We start from the raw sequence: 22,927 nt of genomic DNA, 5'->3' as shown, positions 1-22,927 counted from the left end.
CAGACAGGGAAGGCAGCCGCCTCCTGAGAGATGAGGTGGGGCAGCCTCGGTCAGCTCCAGAGGTGGAGCCAGTGATGCCACAGATAGAATGGTTGAATCATAGCCTGACTCTGGCAGCTCTGAAGACGAGGCCAGTGCTGCACACTTGGGTGACTGACGGGGAGTCTGGATGGCAGAAGGGGAACCCTCACGACTAAGAAATTTCTAGGATCACCCCCTTGGATGGCTCATTGAGCTCCCCAGGGTCTGTCCCAGTCTAGCCGGTCCCTCTGGGGGATCCTGCACGGGCACCTCCTTCCTGTTGCCCACGCCCTGGGCCCATGACACCTACCATGACTGTTTGGGCCAGAATAAGAAAGCAGTGGTGGAAGAGGAGAAGGTCTGTTGGGGTGGGGGTTCTTGTCAGTGGAATGTGAGCCCCCATCAGGTGACAAAACATATTGAACCTGAGATGGGGGGGGGGGGAGGGACTTTCAGGGAGGAGGCCTATTCTCCAGATGAGCTCAGCATTGTCAGTTGCCTTCCCCTTCACGACCAAGAAAACTTATAGCTTTTCACACTATGCATCCAGCTTTCCATTGCAAGAACTTACCCAGGGAAGAGAAGATCAATAGACCAAAGAAGAGAAGGATCACGAGGCTGCTACTCACAAAATTCATGAATATTTCTGGCCAGGAATATAGGGAGTCTCAGGTGTGGCTTCTGCTGGTGAGGAGTTGATTTGTCCTCATTGGTACAGAAACAGGCTTCTGCTTTTATTCCCAGGAATAAGAAATGCTGCACGTCACCGCCCCAAAGTTCCCTCTAAGAGGGAAAGAACGAAACATAATTGAGGCAGTGAAGCTAAAAATAGGAAATGCTCACAAGGTGCCCACACAGAAATTCAAAACTTCTGTGCGTCAGTTGCAGGTTTTATTTTCACCACTGTGGCCACATATTGACGTATTAACTTTTCTGCATCTATGTTTAGCAACACCTTGTTACTTTTAGCATTAAATTTGAATCATAGAATCATAGAATGGTAGAATTGGAATCATAGAATCATAGAATGGTAGAATTGGGTCATCTAGTCCAACCCCCTGCAATGGAGGAATCTTAGCTATATGATATGATAATCTTTATTGTCATTGTCCCATACAGAACAACGAAACTGAAAATATACATCAGATATTCAAAAACCCACAAGCCTGCTATCCCAGCCTGGTTAGCCCCCTTAAACTCTGATACCCCATAATTAAATACAATATACTCCTGTAGAGACTCCTTACACTGCGCTGAAAACCAAAATCACATTTCAGCAGAAACTGTTTCTCAGGCGGCTAGTCCTAGTCTTTCTAACCCTGCACCTTCTTCCAGAAGGCAGAAGCTGAAAGAGATCATTTCCGGGGTGCACACTATCCTGCGCTATCTCTGCAGCTTTCTTATGACACCTGGAAGCAGAGATTTGATCCAAGGTGGGAAGTGTGCACCCAATTATTCTCTCTGCAGTCTTTACAACCCTGGACAGCATTGTTTTTCCCCTGGCCGTGCAGCTCCCAAACCACACACACAGACCAGAAGTTAATACACTCTCAACAGTACAATGGTAAAATGCCATCAACAGGTCCTTGGAGAGATTATTTTTCCGGAGGATTCTCAGAAAATATAACTTCTGCTGTGCTCTCTTCATCAGGTCTTTGCTGTTTTCTCCCCAGGTTGGGTCATTTCTCAACTCCATTCCCAGAAATTGAAACATCAAGACCTGTTCTACGAACTTCCCCTCAATAATTGTTGTTGTTTAGTTGTTTAGTCATGTCCGACTCTTAGTGACCCCATGGACTAGAGCACGCCAGGCATTCCTGCCTTCCACTGCCTCCCGCAGTTTGGTCAGACTCATGTTTGTAGCTTCGAGAACACTGTCCAATAATTAGTTACTGAATATTCAATTTACATTTCCTAAAGTCCACAATAATCTCTTTTGTTTTCTTTAAATTAAGGAGTAAGTTGTTTTTCCTGCACCACTCCCCCAACTGCTCAACTTCCTTCCTATAGGCCGCCTCCCCCTCTCCAACTACCGTTGTATCATCTGCAAACTTAATGATCTTTTGACAGGGGTATTTGGGGGCACAGTCAACTGTATAGAGCGTATATAAAAGCGGGCTCAACACCCCCCCTGTGGCATCCACATATTCATGATGAGATCCCCAGAGACGTGGGAACCCATCCTGACCCGTTGGGAACTGTTTGATAGAAAATCGAATATCCACCTGCACAAACACAGTGGAAGTCCCAGGTCTAAAAATCTGGGCACCAATCTTTTGGAAGAATACTATTAAATGCAGAACTAAAGTCTACAAATAACAATCTCACATAGTGCCCTTGCTTCTCCAAATGAGTCAGGACAGCATGTAAAGCCATTGCCACAGCATCCTCTGAAAATCATTCAGACTCTCTAACTTTGGTTTTTTTGGCAGGGGTATAATGGTAGCGGATTTCTTTTTTTTTTTTTTATAAAATTTTTATTGATTTTACAACATTTTTAAGAAAAACAAACAAACACTAAAAATGACAAACATACACGTATAGTTTCAAACGTATTTTCATAAACCTCTTTTCTTGGACTTCCCCATACCCCCCCTCTCTGCATCCCAATGTCCATAATTCAACTAGCAACTCCCAATTGTTACTTTCCAATCTCTATCATCTTAGTCCTCTTTTATGGTCTAGCCTTGTATCCCTGTACCCTTTTGCTTCTGGAAACCACAACATTTTAGCATTCATTAAGTTTATAGTAGTCCTTAAGATAGCTTTTAAATTTTTTCCACTCTTCTTCCACCGTCTCTTTTCGTTGGTCACGGATTCTGCCTGTCATCTCGGCCAGTGTCATATAGTCCATCACTTTCATCTGCCATTCTTCCACAGTGGGTAAATCTTGTGTCTTCCAATACTTTGCGATGAGTATTCTTGCTGCTGTTGTGGCATACATGAAAAAAGTTCTATCCTTCTTTGTCACCAATTGGCCGACAATGCCCAAAAGAAAGGCCTCTGGTTTTTTAGGAAAGGTACATTTGAGTACCTTTTTCAATTCATTATAGATCATTTCCCAGAAGGCCTTAATCTTCAGGCATGTCCACCAAAGGTGATAAAAGGTACCTTCAGTCTCTTTACACTTCCAACATTTATTATCGGGCAAATGATAGATTTTTGCCAGCTTGACTGGGGTCATGTACCACCTGTATACCATTTTCATGATGTTTTCCTTTAAGGCATTACATGCCGTAAATTTGATACCGGTGTTCCATAACCATTCCCAGTCAGCTGACATAATGTTATGTCCAACATCCTGAGCCCACTTAATCATAGCCGATTTAACTGTTTCATCCTGTGTGTTCCATTTCAACAGCAAGTTGTACATTCTAGATAAATTCTTAGTATTGGGTTCTAACAGTTCGGTTTCTAATTTTGATTTTTCCACCTGGAAACCGATTTTCCTATCCTGTTTAAAAAATTCCATTATTTGACGATATTGGAACCAATTTTCTACTTTATGCTTCAATTTCTCCTGACTTTGTAGTTTGAACTTATCTCCATCCTGTTCTAAAATTTCCCAATACTTCGGCCATCCGACCTCCATATTGAGTTTCTTCACTGCTTTAGCCTCCACTGGTGACACCCATCTAGGGGTTTTATTTTCCAATAGATCTTTATATCTTATCCAAACATTAAACAATGCTTTCCTAACAATATGATTTTTAAAGGCACTGTTAACTTTATCATACCAAAGATATGCATGCCAACCAAAAGCATTATTGAAACCTTCCAGATCCAAAATGTCCGTGTTCTCGAGGAGCATCCATTCTTTCAGCCAGCAAAAAGCTGCTGCCTCATAGTACAATTTTAGGTCCGGCAGGGCAAAACCCCCTCTTTCTTTAGCATCTGTCAATATCTTAAATTTAATTCGGGGCTTTTTGCCCTGCCAGACAAATTTCGAAATGTCTTTGTGCCACCTCTTAAAACATTCCATCTTGTCAAGAATCTGCAAGGTCTGAAACAAAAATAACATTCTAGGCAATACATTCATTTTAATTACTGCAATTCGGCCTAACATTGACAATTTCAAATTTGACCATATTTCTAGATCTTTTTTAATTTCTGACCAACATTTTTCATAGTTGTCCTTATACAAATTCACATTCTTAGATGTTAAGTAAACCCCTAGGTATTTCACCTTCTTTACCACAGTCAAACCTGTTTCCTCTTGAAATTTCTCCTTTTCCATATCTGTTAAGTTTTTCCCTAAAACTTTAGTTTTTTGCTTGTTCAACTTAAATCCAGCTACCTGGCCAAACTGTTGTATTATTTCTAAAACCTTTTTCGTACTAGTGTTTGGCTCTTGCAAAGTCAATACTAGGTCATCTGCAAACGCTCTTAACTTATAATGTTTAGCTCCGACCTGCACACCTTTGACCTGCTGGTCATTTCTTATCATGTTCAGCAACACCTCCAGAACTGAAATAAAAAGTAATGGGGAAATCGGGCACCCCTGTCGTGTTCCTTTTTCTATCTTAAGTTCCTCAGTCACAACATTGTTTACAATCAGTTTAGCTTTTTGTTCAGAATATATTGCAGCCATACCATTCTCAAAACCCTGGCCTACCCCCATCCCATGAAGATTCTTCCTCATAAAACTCCAAGAAATATTGTCAAAGGCTTTCTCCGCGTCCACAAAGATCAATACTGCTTTAGTGTTTATATTCACCTCTAGCTTTTCCAGAATGTCTATTACATTCCTTACATTGTCTGCCAGGTGTCTTTTAGGGAGGAAACCTGCTTGGTCCTTATGAATCTTCTCCATCAAGACTCTTTTAAATCTTTTTGCCAAAATGTCTGCAAAAATTTTGTAATCCACATTAAGGAGTGATATTGGGCGGTAGTTCTTGAGTTGGGTCTTTTCAGTCTCTGACTTTGGTATGAGTGAAATATATGCCTCTTTCCACGATTCAGGTGCCCTTTTTCCCTCAAGGATCTCATTACAAACTTCTCTTAGTGGTTGAGTCAGCCATTCCTTCAGCGATTTGTAGTATCTAGAAGTCAGTCCATCTGGTCCCGGAGATTTGCCCAGTTGCATATTCTGAATGGCAGCCTCTATCTCTTGTTCTGAGATTCTCTGGTTCAAGTCCATCTTACTTTGATGAAAGATGTTTTGTAATCCATATTTTCCAAGGAATTTGTCTATATCTTCTTCATTTTGCGGGCCTTGAGTGTAAAGTTTTTTGAAATAACTTAAAAAGCAATTTCTAATTTCATTAGGTTTAGATATATTCTTTCCATCCACCTCTAGGCTTGTAACTGTATTTAGTTTCTGCCTTTTCTTCAGTTGCCATGCCAAAAGTTTGCCACATTTATTTGCTGATTCAAAAGTCTTTTGCTTCATTTGCTTTATCTTCCATTCAATCTCTTGGTTCATCAATTCCATATATTGTGTTTGATATAACTTGATCTCTCTTAAAATGTCCTGAGATTTTGGTTTTGTTCTTAATTTTCTCTCTCCTTCCTTTATCATTTCCAAAATCTTCTCTTTTTTCTCATTTTGTTTTTTCCTCTTTATTGAATTTTGTTGAATCAAAAATCCTCTCATAACCGCTTTACTTGCGTCCCAGATCACTCTTTTCTCCACGTCGGTCCTCAAATTTATTTCAAAGTAGTCTTTTAGAGTCTTTTGGGCCTTCGTGAGAATCTCCTTATCTCGAAAGAGGGTGTCATTCATTCTCCATCTAAATTGACCAGTTATTGTGAGTTTCATCTCCATCTTCACGGCGTTATGGTCGGAGCAAGTTTTTGGGCAGATTTCCACTTTCTTAATCTTTGGGGCCATTCCACTAGTAACCCAGATTTGATCGATTCTGGTCCAGGTCATCATTGCTTGGGAGAAGAAAGTTCCCTCTCTCTCCAGAGGGTTCCTTGTTCTCCATATGTCTATCAAGTCCATATTTTCTGTCATTTCGAAAAAAGTCTTAGGGAGTCTCCCTTCCTTGCTAACTGTTAGTCTTTGTGCCTTGTCCATATTGGTGGAGACCACGCCATTCATGTCTCCCATGATTATCATATTGTAATCCAGATAGTCAGTGAGGGTTTCATGGAGTCTCTTAAAGAAGTCAGATTTGCCTTCATTTGGTGCATAAATTCCAACCACTAGAAGTTTTTCTCCTTGTATTTGTATCTCCACTGCCAGATATCTCCCTTGTTCGTCCTTGAATATCATTTTTGGGGCCCATTTCTCTTTCACGTATATTACAACTCCTCTTTTCTTGACTTTATCTGATGAAATAAATTCTTGTCCTAGCCTTTTATTTATGAGTAGTCTTTTGTGGGCTCTGGTTATGTGTGTTTCTTGTAGGCATATCAGGTCCAATTGTTCTCTGTTCAATATATGAAATACCTGCCTTCTCTTCAAAGGCCCATTGAGCCCATTGCAATTCCAACTAAGAAATTGCAAGGCCATCTTGTTATTTTTCTAAACTCCTCCAACAGCTCCAAGTTGTTGCTCTTCTTCTGATGGTGGTGGTCTTTGTCCAATCGAGAGATTCAAAATCTCTAGTGCTCTCCTCTGTTCTGCAAGCGGATCCACAGTCCCCTTCTGGAGGTCCTCCTGATTTCTTGCCAAAAATTTGTCCTTGTCTTGGATTGTCTTTATTTTCACCTTCTTTGCCTTGTAGTCGAATGACAGTCCTTGTGGGAACTCCCACCTGAAGCGAATAGAATTTTTCTTTAGCAAAAGAGCCAAGTCCTTGTAGAAGTTTCTTAAGTCCAGAATGTATTTTGGGATGTCTTTGAAGATCTGTACAGCTGAATTTCCGATTTGCAAAGCCTTTTCAAAGTGTAGTCCTAGTATTTTGTCTCTTTCCTCCTTGGATCTGAGTGTAATCAAGCAGTCTCTCGGGGTCTTTCTGTCTTGCTTTTTACCCAATCTAAAGGCAGTCGTAATTTTGAATTCGTCTTCCTCAAGGTCCCAGCAATCCGCAAACTCCCGTGTCAAATATTCCACAAGGTTGTCTCTTTCATTCTCCGGAATCAGTCTTAATTTTAAGTTTCTCTCTTTCCTCTGTAACTCCCACAAGGCCAAAGTTGCATCATGTTCATAGACCTTCTTGGCAATCGGCTCTAATTTCTCCTGTGTCTCTCCAGCAGTGGCTTTGGCCTCTTCCGCAATTTGGCGCGTGGTGGCGTTTTCCTCCACCAATTTATTTATAGATTCTGTATTCTGGTTTAATCTTGCTGAAATTTCTGTTAATTTTAGTGTGTTCTCTGAAGTCTGTTTTGTCAAAGACTCCAGAGTTTGGTTTATCTTGAGCAGGGCATCTGTCACAGCTTCCATAGAGACGGCTGCTCCTTTGTCTTGTCCTGTTGTTCCTGCTGATCCGGCTGTTGCGCCTGAGATTGAGCCTCTTTTCTTTACCTGTTGCTGCTGCAGCTGTTGTTGTTGTTGTTGCTTGGTCTTGGCTCTTGTGACTATCTCTTCTTGTGAGCCACTCATGTCAAGGTCAATTCCCACGGGATTTATTCTCCCTTGGAAAATTCCACTGTCTTAGGCCGTGCCGGACTTTACTTTATCCTCTAGAGGGAGCAAATCAAAATGGCCATAGAGCAAAATTTCCAAATACGAAAACAAAGGAGACTGTCCAAGATGTAAAAAAGGAGATTAACACAGTCAAAGTCAATGTTACTAAGAACTTGTAACTTCAAATTGCCACAGTTGCCCAGTTTATGCTGTTTCTTCTTGTATTATACAGTAGCCAGGCACTGTGGAAACTTTGTATCAAAGTATCACTTCACAGGGAAAAGTCAGTTCAGTGTGCTAAGAAGGCAGACCGTTTCATGCTTTCAAATGGGTGAGACAGCAGAGGTTTTTTACTTCCAATAGATCCTGCAGTTATTGATCAAATTCACCTCCCCTCTGCCCTGCTAGCTGGAGGGGAGATCAAAGGTCTAAATGTCCGGTTTAGCTGATCAAAGAGCGGGTTTAAACGGATGCAAGTTTAGAGTTCCGTTGCTTTCACTTTCATGCAGTCGGGGGGAGGCAGACTTCCTTTGTTTAAATCTCCCCGTTTTTAGCCCAATTTTTAAAATTTAAAGGGTCCCGATTATTTTCCAGCTCTTACTCACGGGAATTCAGTCCAAATTTTCTTTTCAGGAAGGAATCGGCGCTCTCCGCTTATGGCGACGCGGCTTCACTTCGCAGGCTGGGTAGCGACTCTCAGCACCGCGCTCTCTCCCGATGTCGATCCGTAGCCTTTAAAAAGGCTCTTTCACGGTACCGGGGGGCGCAAAGGTGCCCACCGAGTCTCCTTGTTCTCAGGCTTCAGCGCCTGAGATTTTAGGGGTCCCCCGCTTGCCGTAGCGGGTAAGACCCGAACTTGCGAAGCAGTCCTTCTCCGGAGCTCGGAGGTAGGACCGCCATTAAGCGCTGGCACCGACCGGAAGTCAATGGTAGCGGATTTCAGACAGGGTGGAACAGTAGCTTGGGCCAGTGACTGGTTAAAAATCTTCATAAAGATTCCTGCCAGTTGGTCTGAACAGTTTCTTAGCACCCTGCCAGCCACCCCATCTGGGCCCATAGCCTTCCTCGTGTTTACCTCCTTTAATATTCACCTCACTTCTCCCTCTTCCAACCTGGCAGCATTCCCTCTAGGTAGTGACGCCAATAGCTCTGTTGGAGCCACTGTTGGTGTCACCTCAAATCGGGCAAAGAAGGTATTCAACTCTCCCACCAAGGAAACAGTACTGTCTACCACGGATGAATTCCGAGGGTCCAAACTGTCCACCTGCAATGAACAATAAGAGTTTCTCAAAACATACTCTAATAACAACCGACAGAATTGCTGACTCTTAGAGATACTGAGCTCCTCCTTTCCAGGTGTGTGGCATCGCAAGGTCACATTACATCCCCCTGGAGTCTTGGATTCCACTTCGTGGTGTATCTGTGGTGTTGGCACTAGCTCTGTGCAACACAAATGAAAGCAACAGAATTTTTGTGTCCCACGTGCCTCTTAGTACCTATGTTGCAAAATGCTGCTGATCCTATTCCATGAGCCACTTACCATAAACAGTGAGGCTGAAACTCTGTTCTTGAAACTGTGACTTAGTAAGCCAGATGCGAGCATTGTAGATCCCACTGTCATCCAACTCCAGGTCTTTGATCCTCAGTGTTGTCTCATCCACCATGTCTAGCCGTTGTCCAAACCGGTCGGTGGGACTTGGGTTCTCCAGTTTCCCATGACTGAATTCCCCCAGCCAAAAGCCCAGGCCACCCCTTTGTGGGTAAAAGTCCCATTCCATTTTCTCCACTGTTACTGCTGAGGATACATTTACAGCAAACAAGACTGATTCTCCCAGGATTCCCTTCACCTGATGGGTTGGATTCCCCACTGCATGTCTTAAAGTTTCTAGTGAGGGGTGGGTGGTGGGGGAGGAGATACAAACAAAGGTGAAAATTAGTATCATTATCGTTTTTAGCTTCTTATCCATCCTCCTTCATGAGGTCCGAGAGGTGGTGACAACAATTTAAACATAAGAGGGAGGGTCCAAAAATTATATTGCAGGTGTGAATGGTAGGGAATAGAGGTGAATCTTCAGTGTGGTGCCCCATCCTGTCCCTCCCTAAGGGCACCACACAACCCGTGCTGCGTCCCTATGGCATCTCTGAAGACAAGGCCAGTGATGCACACTAGGGTGACTCACAGGGAGCTTGGATGGGACAAGGGGAACCCTCCCCACTAAGACCTTTCTAGGATCCTTCCTGTAGATGGCTCATTGAGCTCCCCAGGGTCTGTTCCAGTCAAACCGGTCCCTCTGGGGGATCCTGCATGGGCAACTCCTCCCTGTCCCCCACCCCTGGACCCATGAATAGCCACCATTGATTGGGCCAGAATGAGAAAGTAGTGGTGGAAAGAGGAGAAGGTCTGGTGGGGTGGGGGCTCTTGTCAGTGGAATGTGAGCCCCCAGCAGGTGCCAAAACACATTGACCCAGAGATTGGGGGAGGGGTTCAGGGAGGAGGCCTATTGTCCAGATGAACTCAGCATTGTCAGTTACTTTCCCTTTCATGACCAAGCAAACCTATAGCTTTTCACTCTATGCATTCAGCTTTTCTTCCCAAGGACTTACCCAAGGAAGAGAAGATCAATGGACCAAAGGGGAGAAGGATCCCGTGGCTCCTGCTCACAAAATTCATGAATATTTCTGGCCAGGAATATAGGGATCCTCGAGTGTGGCTGATGCTGCTGGAGAGTTGATTTGCCCACAGTTGTACGGCAACAGGCTTCTGCTTTTATTTCCAGGCATAATAAATGCTGCAGCGCACAGCCCCAAAGCTCTCTTTAAGAGGGAAAGGTCGCAAAGCAATTGAGGCAGTGAGAAAGCTGTGAGCTAAAAACAGGAAATGCTCACAAGGTGCCCACACAGAAATTCAAAACTTCTGTGTGTCAGTTGCAGGTCTTATTTTTACCACTATGACCACATATTGAGGTATTAACTTTTCTGTATCTCTGTTTAGCAACACCTTGTCACTTTTAGCATTTAGTTTGAATCATAGAATGGTACAAGTGGAAGGCCTCCCAAGGGTCATCTATTCCAACCCCCTGCAATGCAGGAATCTTAGCTAAACCATCCATGACAGATGAAATCCACACTTCTCTGAATTTTGTTTTTCTGTTTAGCAGCCAATTAATATGTACAAACTTGCATGTACTAGGGAAATGTGTGCACATCAGTGCATGCATGTTTTGTATGCATTGATCATAAAGTGTTCCAAGCAATACAAGCAGCACTAGTGAAAATAGAACAATATATGTTAAATTAAGCAAAATTGTTTTCCTAAAATTGGGGGGGGGGAGAGAGATATGGGACCCTGTGGACTCCAGGGAAGGTCTCTGTAGCCAAATGTGCATCAAGCGTCTGTAGCTGTGCTGGTCCCGGGGGGAGGTTACCGTTGGCGCGGTCAAAGTCCGGTCCTGGGTCATGAGTCTGGAAGCAGTTCACAAAGAGCAAGGCAGGGTCTGAAGCAGGAAGCCGGGCGGGGACGGGAACTCTGGAAGGACAGGTCTGGGTCCGGGCAGAAGCAGGTATTCAACAATGTTGCTCCTGCAACCTGGGACTGGGCTGACTCGCCTTTATCTTCTCTGAGGCCAGGGGCGGTCCTGGCCCCCAGGAGACCCGCCTCTCCTGGCTTTAAGGCGAGCACTCCTCCTGGGAGAAACCAGTTCCCTCTGCTTATCTGCCCTGAGCCTCTGCAGCTCAGGAGAGGCTGGAGGGTTACTGGGCCCAGGGGGAGACTCACCTTCCCCTGACTGGGCTGGGCTGGGAGAGGCACAACTGTAGGCACTGTGTCCTCAACCACCTCCGGAGCCAGAGTGGAATCACCTGGTGCCTGCTCCTGAGAATCCGGCACAGGTGCAGGCGCTTCAGATCCAAGGCCCTGCCCCAGTTCAGCTGGCCCTGGAGGCGGGGACTCCCGTGCAGGCTGGGGTTCCTCCGGTTCAGCCTCTGAATCGGATTCCCAGGCCATCACAGTAGCTCAGTTTTTTTGAGGGGTTTTGGGGCAGAAGAAGCCACTCCAGGGTGGATATGGGTGCTGGTGCCCCACTTCTTTCCTTCCTGTTGAACTTGTGATTCCCTCTCTGTCTCTCTCCTTTTGAAACTTGACACCTGGAGAACTTCTCCCCCTTGAGACTAAATATAAGTTCAAGCTTCTCAAAAGCTCTCTGCCTCCTCCCTTGTCAGCAAGAAGAACTGGCTCATGTATAAATGCCAAAATGTTTGCTTTGCACTTCCAAGGGATCGATCTTTCAGGGTTGGCAGCACTACTCTTTGGAATTCCCTGCTTATTGACACCAGACAAGAACCATCACTCTGCTGTTGTTAAAATATTTCCCTCCTTAACTTTTAGTCTCCCTGGTAGGGAAAATATGTCTCTTCCCAAAATAAAATATCTCCCACCCTCCAAATAATTTGTATAAATTTTCTAAATTATTAATTAAACCAAATTACTTTAATATAATTTCTTGGAATTTCTTAAAATCAGGTTTCCCACTCCTGTTGCAAACATGCCAATCATTTCCTCCCTTAGCTGAATGATTTCTTATTTAGTGTTCATAAACAAAATCTTTTCTCAAATTCAGCCTCTTGCCAGATCCAATAGGCAAGCAGGACCTGAGCATCAGGATGCTCTCTCCTTGTGTGGTTTCCAGCAGCTGGTATTCAGAATCATTGCTGCCTCCAATGGAGAAGACAGAGGAGAGCCATCCTACCTAGTATTCATCAACAGTCTTCTCCTCCACAAATGTACAGTGGTGCCCCGCAAGACGAATGCCTCGCAAGACGAAAAACTCGCTAGACGAAAGGGTTTTGCATTTTTTGAGTCGTTCCACAAGACGAATTTCCCTATGGGCTTGCTTCGCAAGACGAAATGTTTTGCGAGTTCTTGCGAGTTTGTTTCCTTTTTCTTAAAGCCGCTAAGCCGTTAATAGCCGCTAAGCCGCTAAGCCGTTAATAGCCGCTAAGCCGCTAATAGCCGTGCTTCGCAAGACAAAAAAACCACAAGACAAAGAGACTCGCAGAACGGATTAATTTCGTCTTCCGAGGCACCACTGTATTTCATCCTCTTTTCAAGCCATCCAGGATAGTGGTCTTCACTGCCTCTTGTGGGAAGACGCCTCTCCTGTGGGCGGCTTAGTCATGCTGGCCACGTGACCCAGAAGCTGTACGCCAGTAAAGCGAGATGAGCGTCACAAGTAGATAAATAGGTACCGCTCTGGCGGGAAGGTAAATGGCGTTTTCCTGCACTGCTCTGGTTTGCCAGAAGCGGCTTAGTCCTGCTGGCCACATGACCCGGAAGGTGCACGCCGGCTCCCTCAGCCAGTAAAGCGAGATGAGCGCCACAACCCCAGAGTCGGCCATGGCAGGACCTAATGGTCAGGGGTCCCTTTACCTTCTATATACACAAGCTAGATTGTGTTCAGAGAAGGACAACCAAGATGATCAAGGGTTGGGAACAAACCTGGACTTGACCTCAGGCTGCTCCAGTTTCCCATCTCTGAACTCACAAAGGTGATATGCCCCACGGCTTGTGGTGTAGACGTCCCAGATGATTTAATGACCATTTTCCCTGGAAGTATATTTACAAGAAACAAGTCACATCCTCCCACGATCCCCTTCATTCAGATCCCCTTCATTTGATGGGTCAGGTTCTTTGTTGCATGAGTTAAGGTGCCTGGAGGGGAAGGCAGCGGCGTCGCTAGAAGCTCCAGTGCCTGGTGTGCCGTGCACATCAGGTGGGGCTCAACTTTGTCCTGTGGTGCTGCCAGGAGCTCCGCCCCTTCACAGCCCCTCCCACCTGGCCACGCCCCCGCAGGGGCTGCTCTCACTGCTGCTACTGCTGTGGGTGCGGGAGCCGGAAGGAGGAGAAGGAAGAGGAGGCAGGAGGCAGAAGGGGGAGAGGTGATGACACCCGAGGCTAACCGCAACACACCCACCTGCACCCCTGGGGGAAGGGAAGAGAGAAACAGGGGGGCAGATTTGAGATACCTTTAGGTCAAACTAGAAGATTTAAAAGACTCAGAGCCAATTCAGACCCTGGGTGAGTGCCTGGAACCTCTGGAATCTTGGCAAAGCTCAGCAGAGATTGGGAATGGCATGCAACTTTTGTAACATCTCTAGACCCAGAGTCAAATTTCATCTTGTTGACTTTCCACTGAATCACACTCCCTCTTATGTTCTTAGAGAGGTGCCAGGAGAGAGCGAGAGCACTTTGCCTATCATAAAATCAAATGTTTAATCACATTCTATGTCTCACAAGACTTTCCAGGAATGACCCCCCCCCCTTTAAAAAATATGGTTTATTGACCTATTAACACCTCCAGTCTGCATGGAGGAAGTTCAGATCTGATGGCATGGTAATTTCATGGAGCAGAACCTCAGGCTAATGACACCCTGCCCAAGATAGATCTCAGCTGTTCCTCCCTTCTTCCCCATCCCCCCTTGCCCACACACAGAGCAGTTACCCTGGCAACCTTCCAAATCCAAAGTCTCTGCACACACCTGGGACAAGGGGGATGGAGTTCTTTTGTATGGTTAATAAAGGTAAAGGGACGCCTGACCATCAGGTCCAGTCGTGGCCAACTCTGGGGTTGCGGCACTCATCTCGCTTTATTGGCCGAGGGAGCCTACGTACAGCTTCCAGGTCATGTGGCCAGCAGGACTAAGCCGCTTCTGGCGAACCAGAGCAGCGCACAGAAACACCGTTTACCTTCCCGCCAGAATGGTACCTATTTATCTACTTGCACTTTGACATGCTTTCAAACTGCTAGGTTGGCAAGAGCAGGGACTGAGCAATAGGAGCTCACCCCGTCGCAGGATTTGAACCGCTGACCTTCTGATCGGCAAGCCCTAGGCTCTGTGGTTTAACCCACCGCACCACCCGCTCAATTGCTTTCTATTGTTCCTTGATGACCGTAGCTCAGCCAGGCTGTTTGGCATGAACTAGCCCAGGAATAAAGTACAAATTCCTCTGCCTGGCACAGCTTTGCAACTTGTACTTTATTCCATATGCCAATTAATCAAAACCCTGCCATTATTAATTTCTAGGGTTCATGGGGACCCTCCTCCCCCCCAAAAATCTATAACAGTATAGTGCATATTTTAACCTATACTGTGCATTTGCCTAACTGGCAGAAATTGGTGGTGTATGGGCTGTTCAGAAAGCATCTGTGTGCCTCTAAGATGCCCACCCAGGTCAGAATCAGAGCATGGCCAGACCTCTGCGAGTTCCTGGATGGAGCAAAATTGCAAGCAGATGTGGATTTTGTTGTCTCCAGAAGCTGCAGTCGTGAGGCCTGCAGGGTTAAGGATACTGCCTAAGGACACACCTTTCAAGGGCTACTCCTTCCTCTGAGGGCTCATCCATACTTCCGCTTGTCCTACTGCTTTCCCTGGGAAAACCTGCTCTTTAGTGGAAAACCCCATTGCTGCTTTCTCTGGTTAAGCACCAAAGAGCAGTTTCCCCCAGGAGTGTGAATAAGCCCTGAGTCACCTTATGGAACCAGCCATCACAGAACAATACCACCATTGTCTGAAGTGATTTATAGCGCAGAGAGATAAGCCCTGCACGCTTCCACAGCAGCGGTCAGAAAATAAGCCTCTGTCTTCTGTGCGTAGGTGTGCATAAATCAGAGTCTCACGCTGAGTTACTAAAACTAAAAGCACTTTAATACAGCAGAATTATCCGCAATCACGGAACATTGTGCAAGCATGTCTGTCCCGGACAAAAAAGAAAGCAGAATAGAACTAAGAACTGAGACTCTTAGAAGTGACGCAGAGTCTCTCCGCCCCACAGTAGGCAGGACGCACACTCTGAGCTGTTTAACCCTGTAAGCTCAGGTTCTCCTCAGACATAGCCCCCTGGGGTTTGCCTCGGGTGCCAAAATGTCTTGGACCAGCCCTGCCCACCCTTCCATGAGTAATAATAATAATAAACAATTTAATTTATACCCCGCCCTCCCCGGCCATGGCCGGGCTCAGAGCGGCTAACACCAGTAAAATTACAATAAAACCGCAATAGGAAAAAAAATTAAAATACAGGTTAAAATACAATTTAAAATGCAGCCTCATTTTAAAAGTAGCCCGTAAATCAAAACCATAAGGGGAGGGAAACATAAGGATCAGACTGAGTCCAAACCAAAGGCCAGGTGGAACAGCTCTGTCTTGCAGGCCCTGCAGAAAGGTGTCAAGTCCCGCAGGGCCCTGGTCTCTTGGGACAGAGCGTTCCACCACGTTAGGGCCAGTACTGAAAAGGCCCTGGCCCTAGGTGAGACTAATCTAACCACCTTGCGGCTTGGGACTTCCAAAGTGTTGTTGTTTGTGGACTTTAAGGTCCTCTGTGGGGCATTCCAGGAGAGGCGGTCCTGTAGTCACTGTATTTTACTTCTTTAATTTAAAAAAAGCACTAACCAGAGTCCAAGCTAAATAGGAAGAGATTGGCAAGGCAAGGCTGGGAAAATCCAGCCAGATGGATGGGGTATAAATAATAAATAATAGTTATTATTATAAGGCGCCTGGGTTTAAGGAACCAGAGACCCGTTATAGGAATTTTAAGGTATTATATATGTTATGTACTGAGTTGAATAGGATCCAAAAGGCAGCTGTCTGATTGGTCCTAGAACAATAGGATTCAGAATGCAGCAGTCTGATTGGTCCTAGAACAATGCAGCAGTATGATTGGTCCGCAGGAGCCACGCAATCCAGCTCCAGGTGGAAGTGAATCCGCAACCTGATGGGCCAACGGGAGAATCCCAGAATTAGCCAATCACGTGTGGCCCGTTGTGTAAATAATGTATATAAAGCAGATATTTTGGGGGAACTTTCATCCCTCACTACTATGAGCTGAATAAAGAGCATGAAATCCACACTTGACTCCGGGTATATTTCAATATATATAAAATAAATGTTCAAAACTGTACAAGGCAAACTCATACATAAATATATAAACCTCATGTCTGGTAACAGTACAGGAAAACAGTCCTAAAGCCATTTTGACTCTTTCAGTCACCTCAAATATTTCTCTGCACGGAGGAAGGAAATGGAAAAGGCTCCCATTGTCTCTTTGTTCACAAATCCTGTCTTAAGGGTGTGTCTGTGTATGAATAGGGTGAGACTGTGACCTGGACTCAGGAATTAAGTAGTTATCATCCAAAAAGAATAGCTAGGCTGTCCAGGTAAACCCATTAACAGCCAGGAAAACCCATCAACATCAATAAAGATCAGGCTTACTAGCTGCTTTGCTTCTCAATATTCTCTGCTTGGCCTCTGTTATTTTCTCCTACTGATAGAGAACCTACAAAAGGACTCTGTGTGGGCTCTTGTGTTTCCCATAAGGGAAAAGGAGCAGTCCCCCCCCCCCTTATAACAGGCCTGTACTGTTTCCAGCAACAGGAAGGCTCAAGAGGGGTGCCTTATATACTGCTGCTGGTGATGAAGCCATTCCTGAGATTCCTTGCACTCGAGGAGACTCCTTCCATAGTCACTGGATAAGTTTTGGTATCTTGCTCTCTGTCATGGTCACAAGACTTTTGGGGCCAGTGTTGAAGGCTGCTGGGTTGGCTGTAGCTCCGGCTCAACTGGCAGCGATGAGAGATCTTCAATGGTCCGCAGGAGCCACCAGAGAGACCCTCAGTGAATTCCTCAGCAGTGGCTCCTGGAGATCTTACAGATGTCTTATGTTGTGCCTGATCTCCCATGTTGGTCTGTGGGATGCAGTGATCAACCTCTGAGGGCTCTGTGTCTGAGACTGGAGAAGAATTGGGAGAAGGAAAGGATTCCCTGGGTGGTGTGGAACTACTCGTCAATTCCTCTCTGTCTGAGTCAACCTGGAGGGGAAGAGAAATTATGACAGTAGGAACTCTGGAGATGCAACTTCTTTCTAAAAGAGTTTCTGTGCATTTTGTCCCACCTGAACCCTGGACCAAATTAAAGTCCTGTCTAAGTCAAGCATTCTCCAAGAAAGGATACCAATTTGCCTAAAAGCAAGCATTTTTCCTGCACCTCAGTGCCAGCTTTAGGGCTAGCTTTCTAGTTCCACGGGCTCCTGGAGAACTTGCCATAACTAAGACCATAAGAGAGCAGGTGGAATTCCCCATTTTGAATTGACAAAAGTATGTCATTTCCATTCTCCAGAACTCGGTTATTATCAAGGATAAATAATCAAAGATAAAAGTAATATTTTGGGAAGAGTCCAGAACAGCTGGTGAGGGGAGAGCGCAATCCTGTTGGGTTCACTGGGGGAAGGATTTGGGAAGCAGAGCCCTGCAGTCAGAGGGCTGAGTTCTCTATTCACTAGCTGGCGAGGGGAGGGTTCAATTCTGTTCACTTAAACTGAGCATGCATGTTCTCCTGATGGGAACAGGATCTTTGCACAAGCTGCCTGCCTCTGTATTTAAGGTTATTGTTTAAATTTGAATCTAATGATAACAAGGCAAGAGCTGAATTGGGTGGAACACATTACAGCATAATTTTGGAAATAGCGTGAAGCACGTTTTCCCAAAAGGAGTAGACCAACGCCCAACTCCCCCACGCATGAAAATGAGCCTCACTCTCCACAGCCTTTCCAGCATAAGGGAGAGGTGCTGGTGATTATTTTGGCTGGATGTGATGGAGTCCAGAGCCAGCGGAAGATAATTTTAAGAGAAGCCCACTGCAGACAAGCAGAGATGGTTCATAGGGACAGGTTTTGCCTGATTGCCATTTCTTATGGGGTGACTGGCCGGTTTGAAGTCTGTTTGCTGTTGCTGTTGTTCATTTAAAAACAACAGATTGCAACTTTAATAATCATTCCATAAGTAATAAATGCCTCCAAACTGTATCAGATGCTTTTGTTGTAATTATCTGCAATCAACTCCATCATTACTTTGCACACTGGTCATCTCACCTCATCATCATCATCATCTTCTAGGTCAATCATTTTTTAGTCCTGGAGTGTAAGAGTACTCTCCCCCTTCTCTTGCATCAGAGAACCAACACCTGTGGAATGCAACATGAGGCACATTATTTAATCCATGGCACTGACCAGTCTCTGCCTTTTGAGATAAGCAAAAGAAATGTAGAGGTATATTTAGAAGGAAGCCCCCATCTCAGGCAAGATGGGAAGAAGATCAACAGAGATGGTCCTACCTCTTCTATTCCTTTCTAATCTGATCTTCCAGCACACCCAAGTCACCATCACCATTATCACCAGAAGAAGTATGACTGAAGAGATAAGCAATAGACTCCAAATCGAGGGTCCAAACTGTCCACCTGCAATGAGCAATAAAAGTCTCTCAAAATATACTCCAATAACAACCATCAGAGTGATTCTCATAGAATTGCAGTTGGAGGATGGATGGCAGGTAATGGGTTGAGGTTGAATCCTGACAAGACAGAAGTACTGTTCTTGGCGGACAGGGGGCAGGCTGGTGTTGGGGACTCCCTAGTCTTGAATGGGGTAACTGTGCCCCTGAAGCACCAGTACACAGCCTGGGAGTCATTCTGCACTCACAGCTGTCCATGGAGGCGCAGGTCAGTTCTGTGTCCATGGCAGATCCATCTGGTACACAGGATGAGACTCTTCGTGCCTACAGATTGTCTTGCCAGAGTGGTGCATGCTCTGGTTATCTCCCGCTTGGACTACTGCAATGCACTCTACGTGGGGCTACCTTTGAAGATGACCCGGAAACTACAACTAATCCAGAATTCGGCAGCTAGACTGGTGACTGGGAGCGGCCACTGAGACCAGTCTGCAAAGACCTACATTGGATCCCAGTACGTTTCCGAGCACAATTCAAAGTGTTGGTGCTGACCTTTAAAGCCCTAAATGGCGTCAGTCCAGTATACCTGAAGGAGTGTCTCCACCTCCATCGTTCTACCTGGACAATGAGGTCCAGCACCGAAGGCCTCCTGGTGGTTCCCTCGCTGTGAGAAGTGAAGTTACAGGGAACCAGGCAGAGGGCCTTCTCAGTGGTGGCGCCCGCCCTGTGGAACGCCCTCCCACCAGATGTCAAAGAGAAAAATAACTACCAAACTTTTAGAAGACATCTGAAGGCAGCCCTGTTTAGGGAAGCTTTTAATGTTTAATAAGGTATTCCAGCTGAACTATTTAAAATTTTAAAAGATGATGTTGTTAAGGTGCTACACTCAATATGCCAGCAAGCTTGGAAAACTCAGCAGTGGCCAGAGGATTGGAAAAGATCAGTCTACATCCCAATCCCAAAGAAGGGCAGTGCTAAAGAATGCTCCAACTACCGCACAATTGCACTCATTTCGCACGCTAGCAAGGTTATGCTTAAAATTCTACAAGGAAGGCTCAAGCAGTATGTGGACCGAGAACTCCCAGAAGTGCAAGCTGGATTTAGAAGAGGCAGAGGAACCAGAGACCAAATTGCAAACATGCGCTGGATTATGGAGAAAGCTAGAGAGTTCCAGAAAGACATCTACTTCTGCTTCATTGACTATGCCAAAGCCTTTGACTGTGTCGACCACAGCAAACTATGGCAAGTTCCTAAAGAAATGGGAGTGCCTGATCGCAAAGTATTGGAAGACACACGATCTACCCACCTTGGAAGAATGGCAGATGAAGGTGATAGACTACATGGGACTAGCAGAATCCGAGACCAGGGAAAAGAGACGGCGGAAGAAGATTGGAAGAAATTTAAGAATTATCTTAAGAAATATTGTAAAATTCATGAATCTTAGAATGATGTGGTTTTCAAAATCAAATGGAGTACAGCTGTAAAGATTAAGTGAAAGGAAAGTAATTTGTAAAATCCTAATAAATATTTATAAAAAAAAGAAAAGAAATGGGAGTGCCTGATCACCTCATCTGTCTCCTGAGAAATCTCTATGTGGGACAAGAAGCTACAGTTAGAACTGGATATGGAACAACTGATTGGTTCATAATTGAGAAAGGAGTACGACAAGGCTGTATTTTGTCTCCCTGTTTATTTAACTTATATGCAGAATTCATCATGCGAAAGGCTGGGCTGGATGAATCCCTAGCTGGAATTAAGATTGCTGGAAGAAATATCAACAGCCTCAGATATGCAGATGACACAACCTTGATGGCAGAAAGTGAGGAGTAATTAAAGAACCTTTTAATGAGGGTGAAAGAGGAGAGCGCAAAATATGGTCTGAAGCTCAACATCAAAAAAACGAAGATCATGGCCACTGGTCCCATCACCTCCTGGCAAATAGAAGGGGAAGAAATGGAGGCAGTAAAAGATTTTACTTTCTTGGGCTCCATGATCACTGCAGCCACGAAATTAAGAGACGCCTGCTTCTTGGGAGGAAAGCAATGACAAACCTAGACAGCATCTTAAAAAGTAGAGAAACCACCTTGCCAACAAAGGTCCGTATAGTAAAAGCTCTGGTTTTCCCAGTAGTGATGTATGGAAGTGAGAGCTGGACCATAAAGAAGGCTGCTCGCCAAATAATGGATGCTTTTGAATTCTGGTGCTGGAGGAGACTCTTGAGAGTCCCATGGACTGCAAGAAGATCAAAGTGATCCATTCTGAAGGAAATCAGCCCTGAGTGCTCACTGGAAGGACAGATCCTGAAGTTGAGGCTGCAATCCTTTGGCCACCTCGTGAGAAGAGAAGACTCCCTGGAAAAATCCCTGATGTTGGGAAAGATGGAGGGCACAAGGAGAAGGGGACGACAGAGGACGAGATGGTGGGACAGTGTTCTCGAAGCTACAAACATGAGTCTGACCAAACTGCGGGAGGCAGTGGAAGACAGGAGTGCCTGGCGTCCTCTGGTCCATGGGGTCACGAAGAGTCGGACACGACTAAACGACTAAACAACAACAACAAGGTTATTGTATTTTAGTGTTTTATTGGAAGCCATATAAATTTATTTAAACAAATAAATTATTATTATTATTATTATTATTATTATTATTATTATTATTATTCTAGAGTTGGAAGTTGGAATGGACAACTAGTCCAACCCCCTGCATTGCAGGAATCTTTGGCACAAGGTGGGGCTTGAACCCATGACCCCGAGATTCAGAGCCTTATGCTCACACCTGGCTGAGAGCAGTAGAATAAATAACTGGAGATAAACAAGCATTGCTAATTTTTCCCATTCATGTTGCAATGATTTGGGCTGTGAATGCCCTGTGAGACACACTTGCCTGCCCTGAATCAATGTCTTAAGCTAGGAATGGAAAGACGTGGGGGGAGCAGCAATTTGCAGAATCAGATCAGTCTTCAAGGAGCTCTCATCCTCATCCTTCCCTCATGTTAAAGGCTTCCTTCCTCTCATCCTTCCCTCATGTTAAAGGCTAGCCTGCCTTTTCACCACCACAAGCACCTCCTCTGGATAATGAAGGAAAGGATGTATTGCTCACCTTCATCACTCTGGCAGATGTTGAGCAAGTCAAAAGAGGCTCTCTTTCGATCAACAGGATTGCTGACCAGGCAGGTGAATTTGGAGTTGAAAGAAGTGTTCCAGAAGGAGACACGGAGCTCCCGGCCATTGTCAGAAACCTGGTACTGATTCACACTCTTTCCTAAGGCCCTGTGTGGATCCCCTGTTTCCCAGGAGACACTGAGATCTTTCCTTCCAGGTGTGTGGCATTGCAGGGTCGCATTACATCCACCTGGAGTCTTGGATTCCACTTGGTGGTCTATCTGTGGTGTTGGCACTGGCTCTGTGGAACACAAATGAAAACAGCATAAGCTTTCACCCCAGCCCTACCAATGCCTATGAAGGGAAATGGTGCTGATCCTATTCCATGAGCCAAACAGTGAAAGCAATAACTTACCATAAACTGTGAGGCTGAAACTCTGTTCTTGAAACTGTGCCTTAGGAAACCAGATGCGAGCATTGTAGATCCCACTGTCATCCAACTCCAGGTCTTTGAGCCTCAGTGTTGTCTCGTCCACCATGTCTAGCCGTTGTCCAAACCGGCCAGTGGGACTTGGGTGCTCCAGTTTCCCTTGACTGAATTCCCCCCACCAATAGCCCAGGTCACGCCTTTGCGGGTGGAAGTCCCATTCCATTTTATGTATTGTTATTCCTTGAGATACATTGGCAGGAAACAAGATTGATCCTCCCAGGATTCCCTTCAGCTGATGGGTTGGATTCCCCACTGCATGGCTTAAAGTTTCTAGTGAGGGGAGGGTGGTGGGGGAGGAGAAACAAAGAAGAAGAAGAAGAAGAAGAAGAAGAAGAAGAAGAAGAAGAAGAAGAAGAAGAAGAAGGAGGAGGAGGAGGAGGAGGAGGAGGAGGAGAAGGAGAAGAAGTTGAAAATTAGAACCATTAACGTTTTTAACTCCTTATCCATCCTCCTTCATAAGGTTCCCAGAGCAGGTTGCAATAATTTAAAATGCAGCATTAAAATGTAATAGGAATGATATTGCAGATGTC

General features: G+C 45.1%; 1 protein-coding gene and 1 long non-coding RNA gene across 2 annotated transcripts in view; one reads left to right on the top strand and one right to left on the bottom strand.

Moving 5' to 3' along the window:
• Positions 1-22,927, bottom strand: part of LOC310694144 (hemicentin-1-like) — a 107,101-nt gene that overhangs the window by 52,908 nt on the left and 31,266 nt on the right. Inside the window, exons 3-5 of the mRNA XM_083476931.1 lie at positions 22,323-22,667; positions 21,906-22,208; positions 9,078-9,422 (exon numbers count right to left, since the gene is read on the bottom strand). Coding sequence (XP_083333057.1) covers positions 9,078-9,422; positions 21,906-22,208; positions 22,323-22,667 — 993 coding nt within the window. The remainder of the gene's footprint in view (positions 1-9,077; positions 9,423-21,905; positions 22,209-22,322; positions 22,668-22,927) is intronic.
• On the top strand, positions 15,035-16,135 carry LOC310694700. The gene is made up of 2 exons (XR_014519797.1): positions 15,035-15,099; positions 15,427-16,135. It is a non-coding gene; the product is annotated as an uncharacterized lncRNA (long non-coding RNA).

The sequence above is a fragment of the Podarcis liolepis genome (assembly GCF_965112155.1).
Source record: "Podarcis liolepis genome assembly, chromosome: 15".
NCBI classification, from domain to species: domain Eukaryota; kingdom Metazoa; phylum Chordata; class Lepidosauria; order Squamata; family Lacertidae; genus Podarcis; species Podarcis liolepis.
The sequence above is the reverse complement of the archived record's forward strand: the minus strand, read 5'-3'. Positions and strand labels throughout refer to the sequence as shown.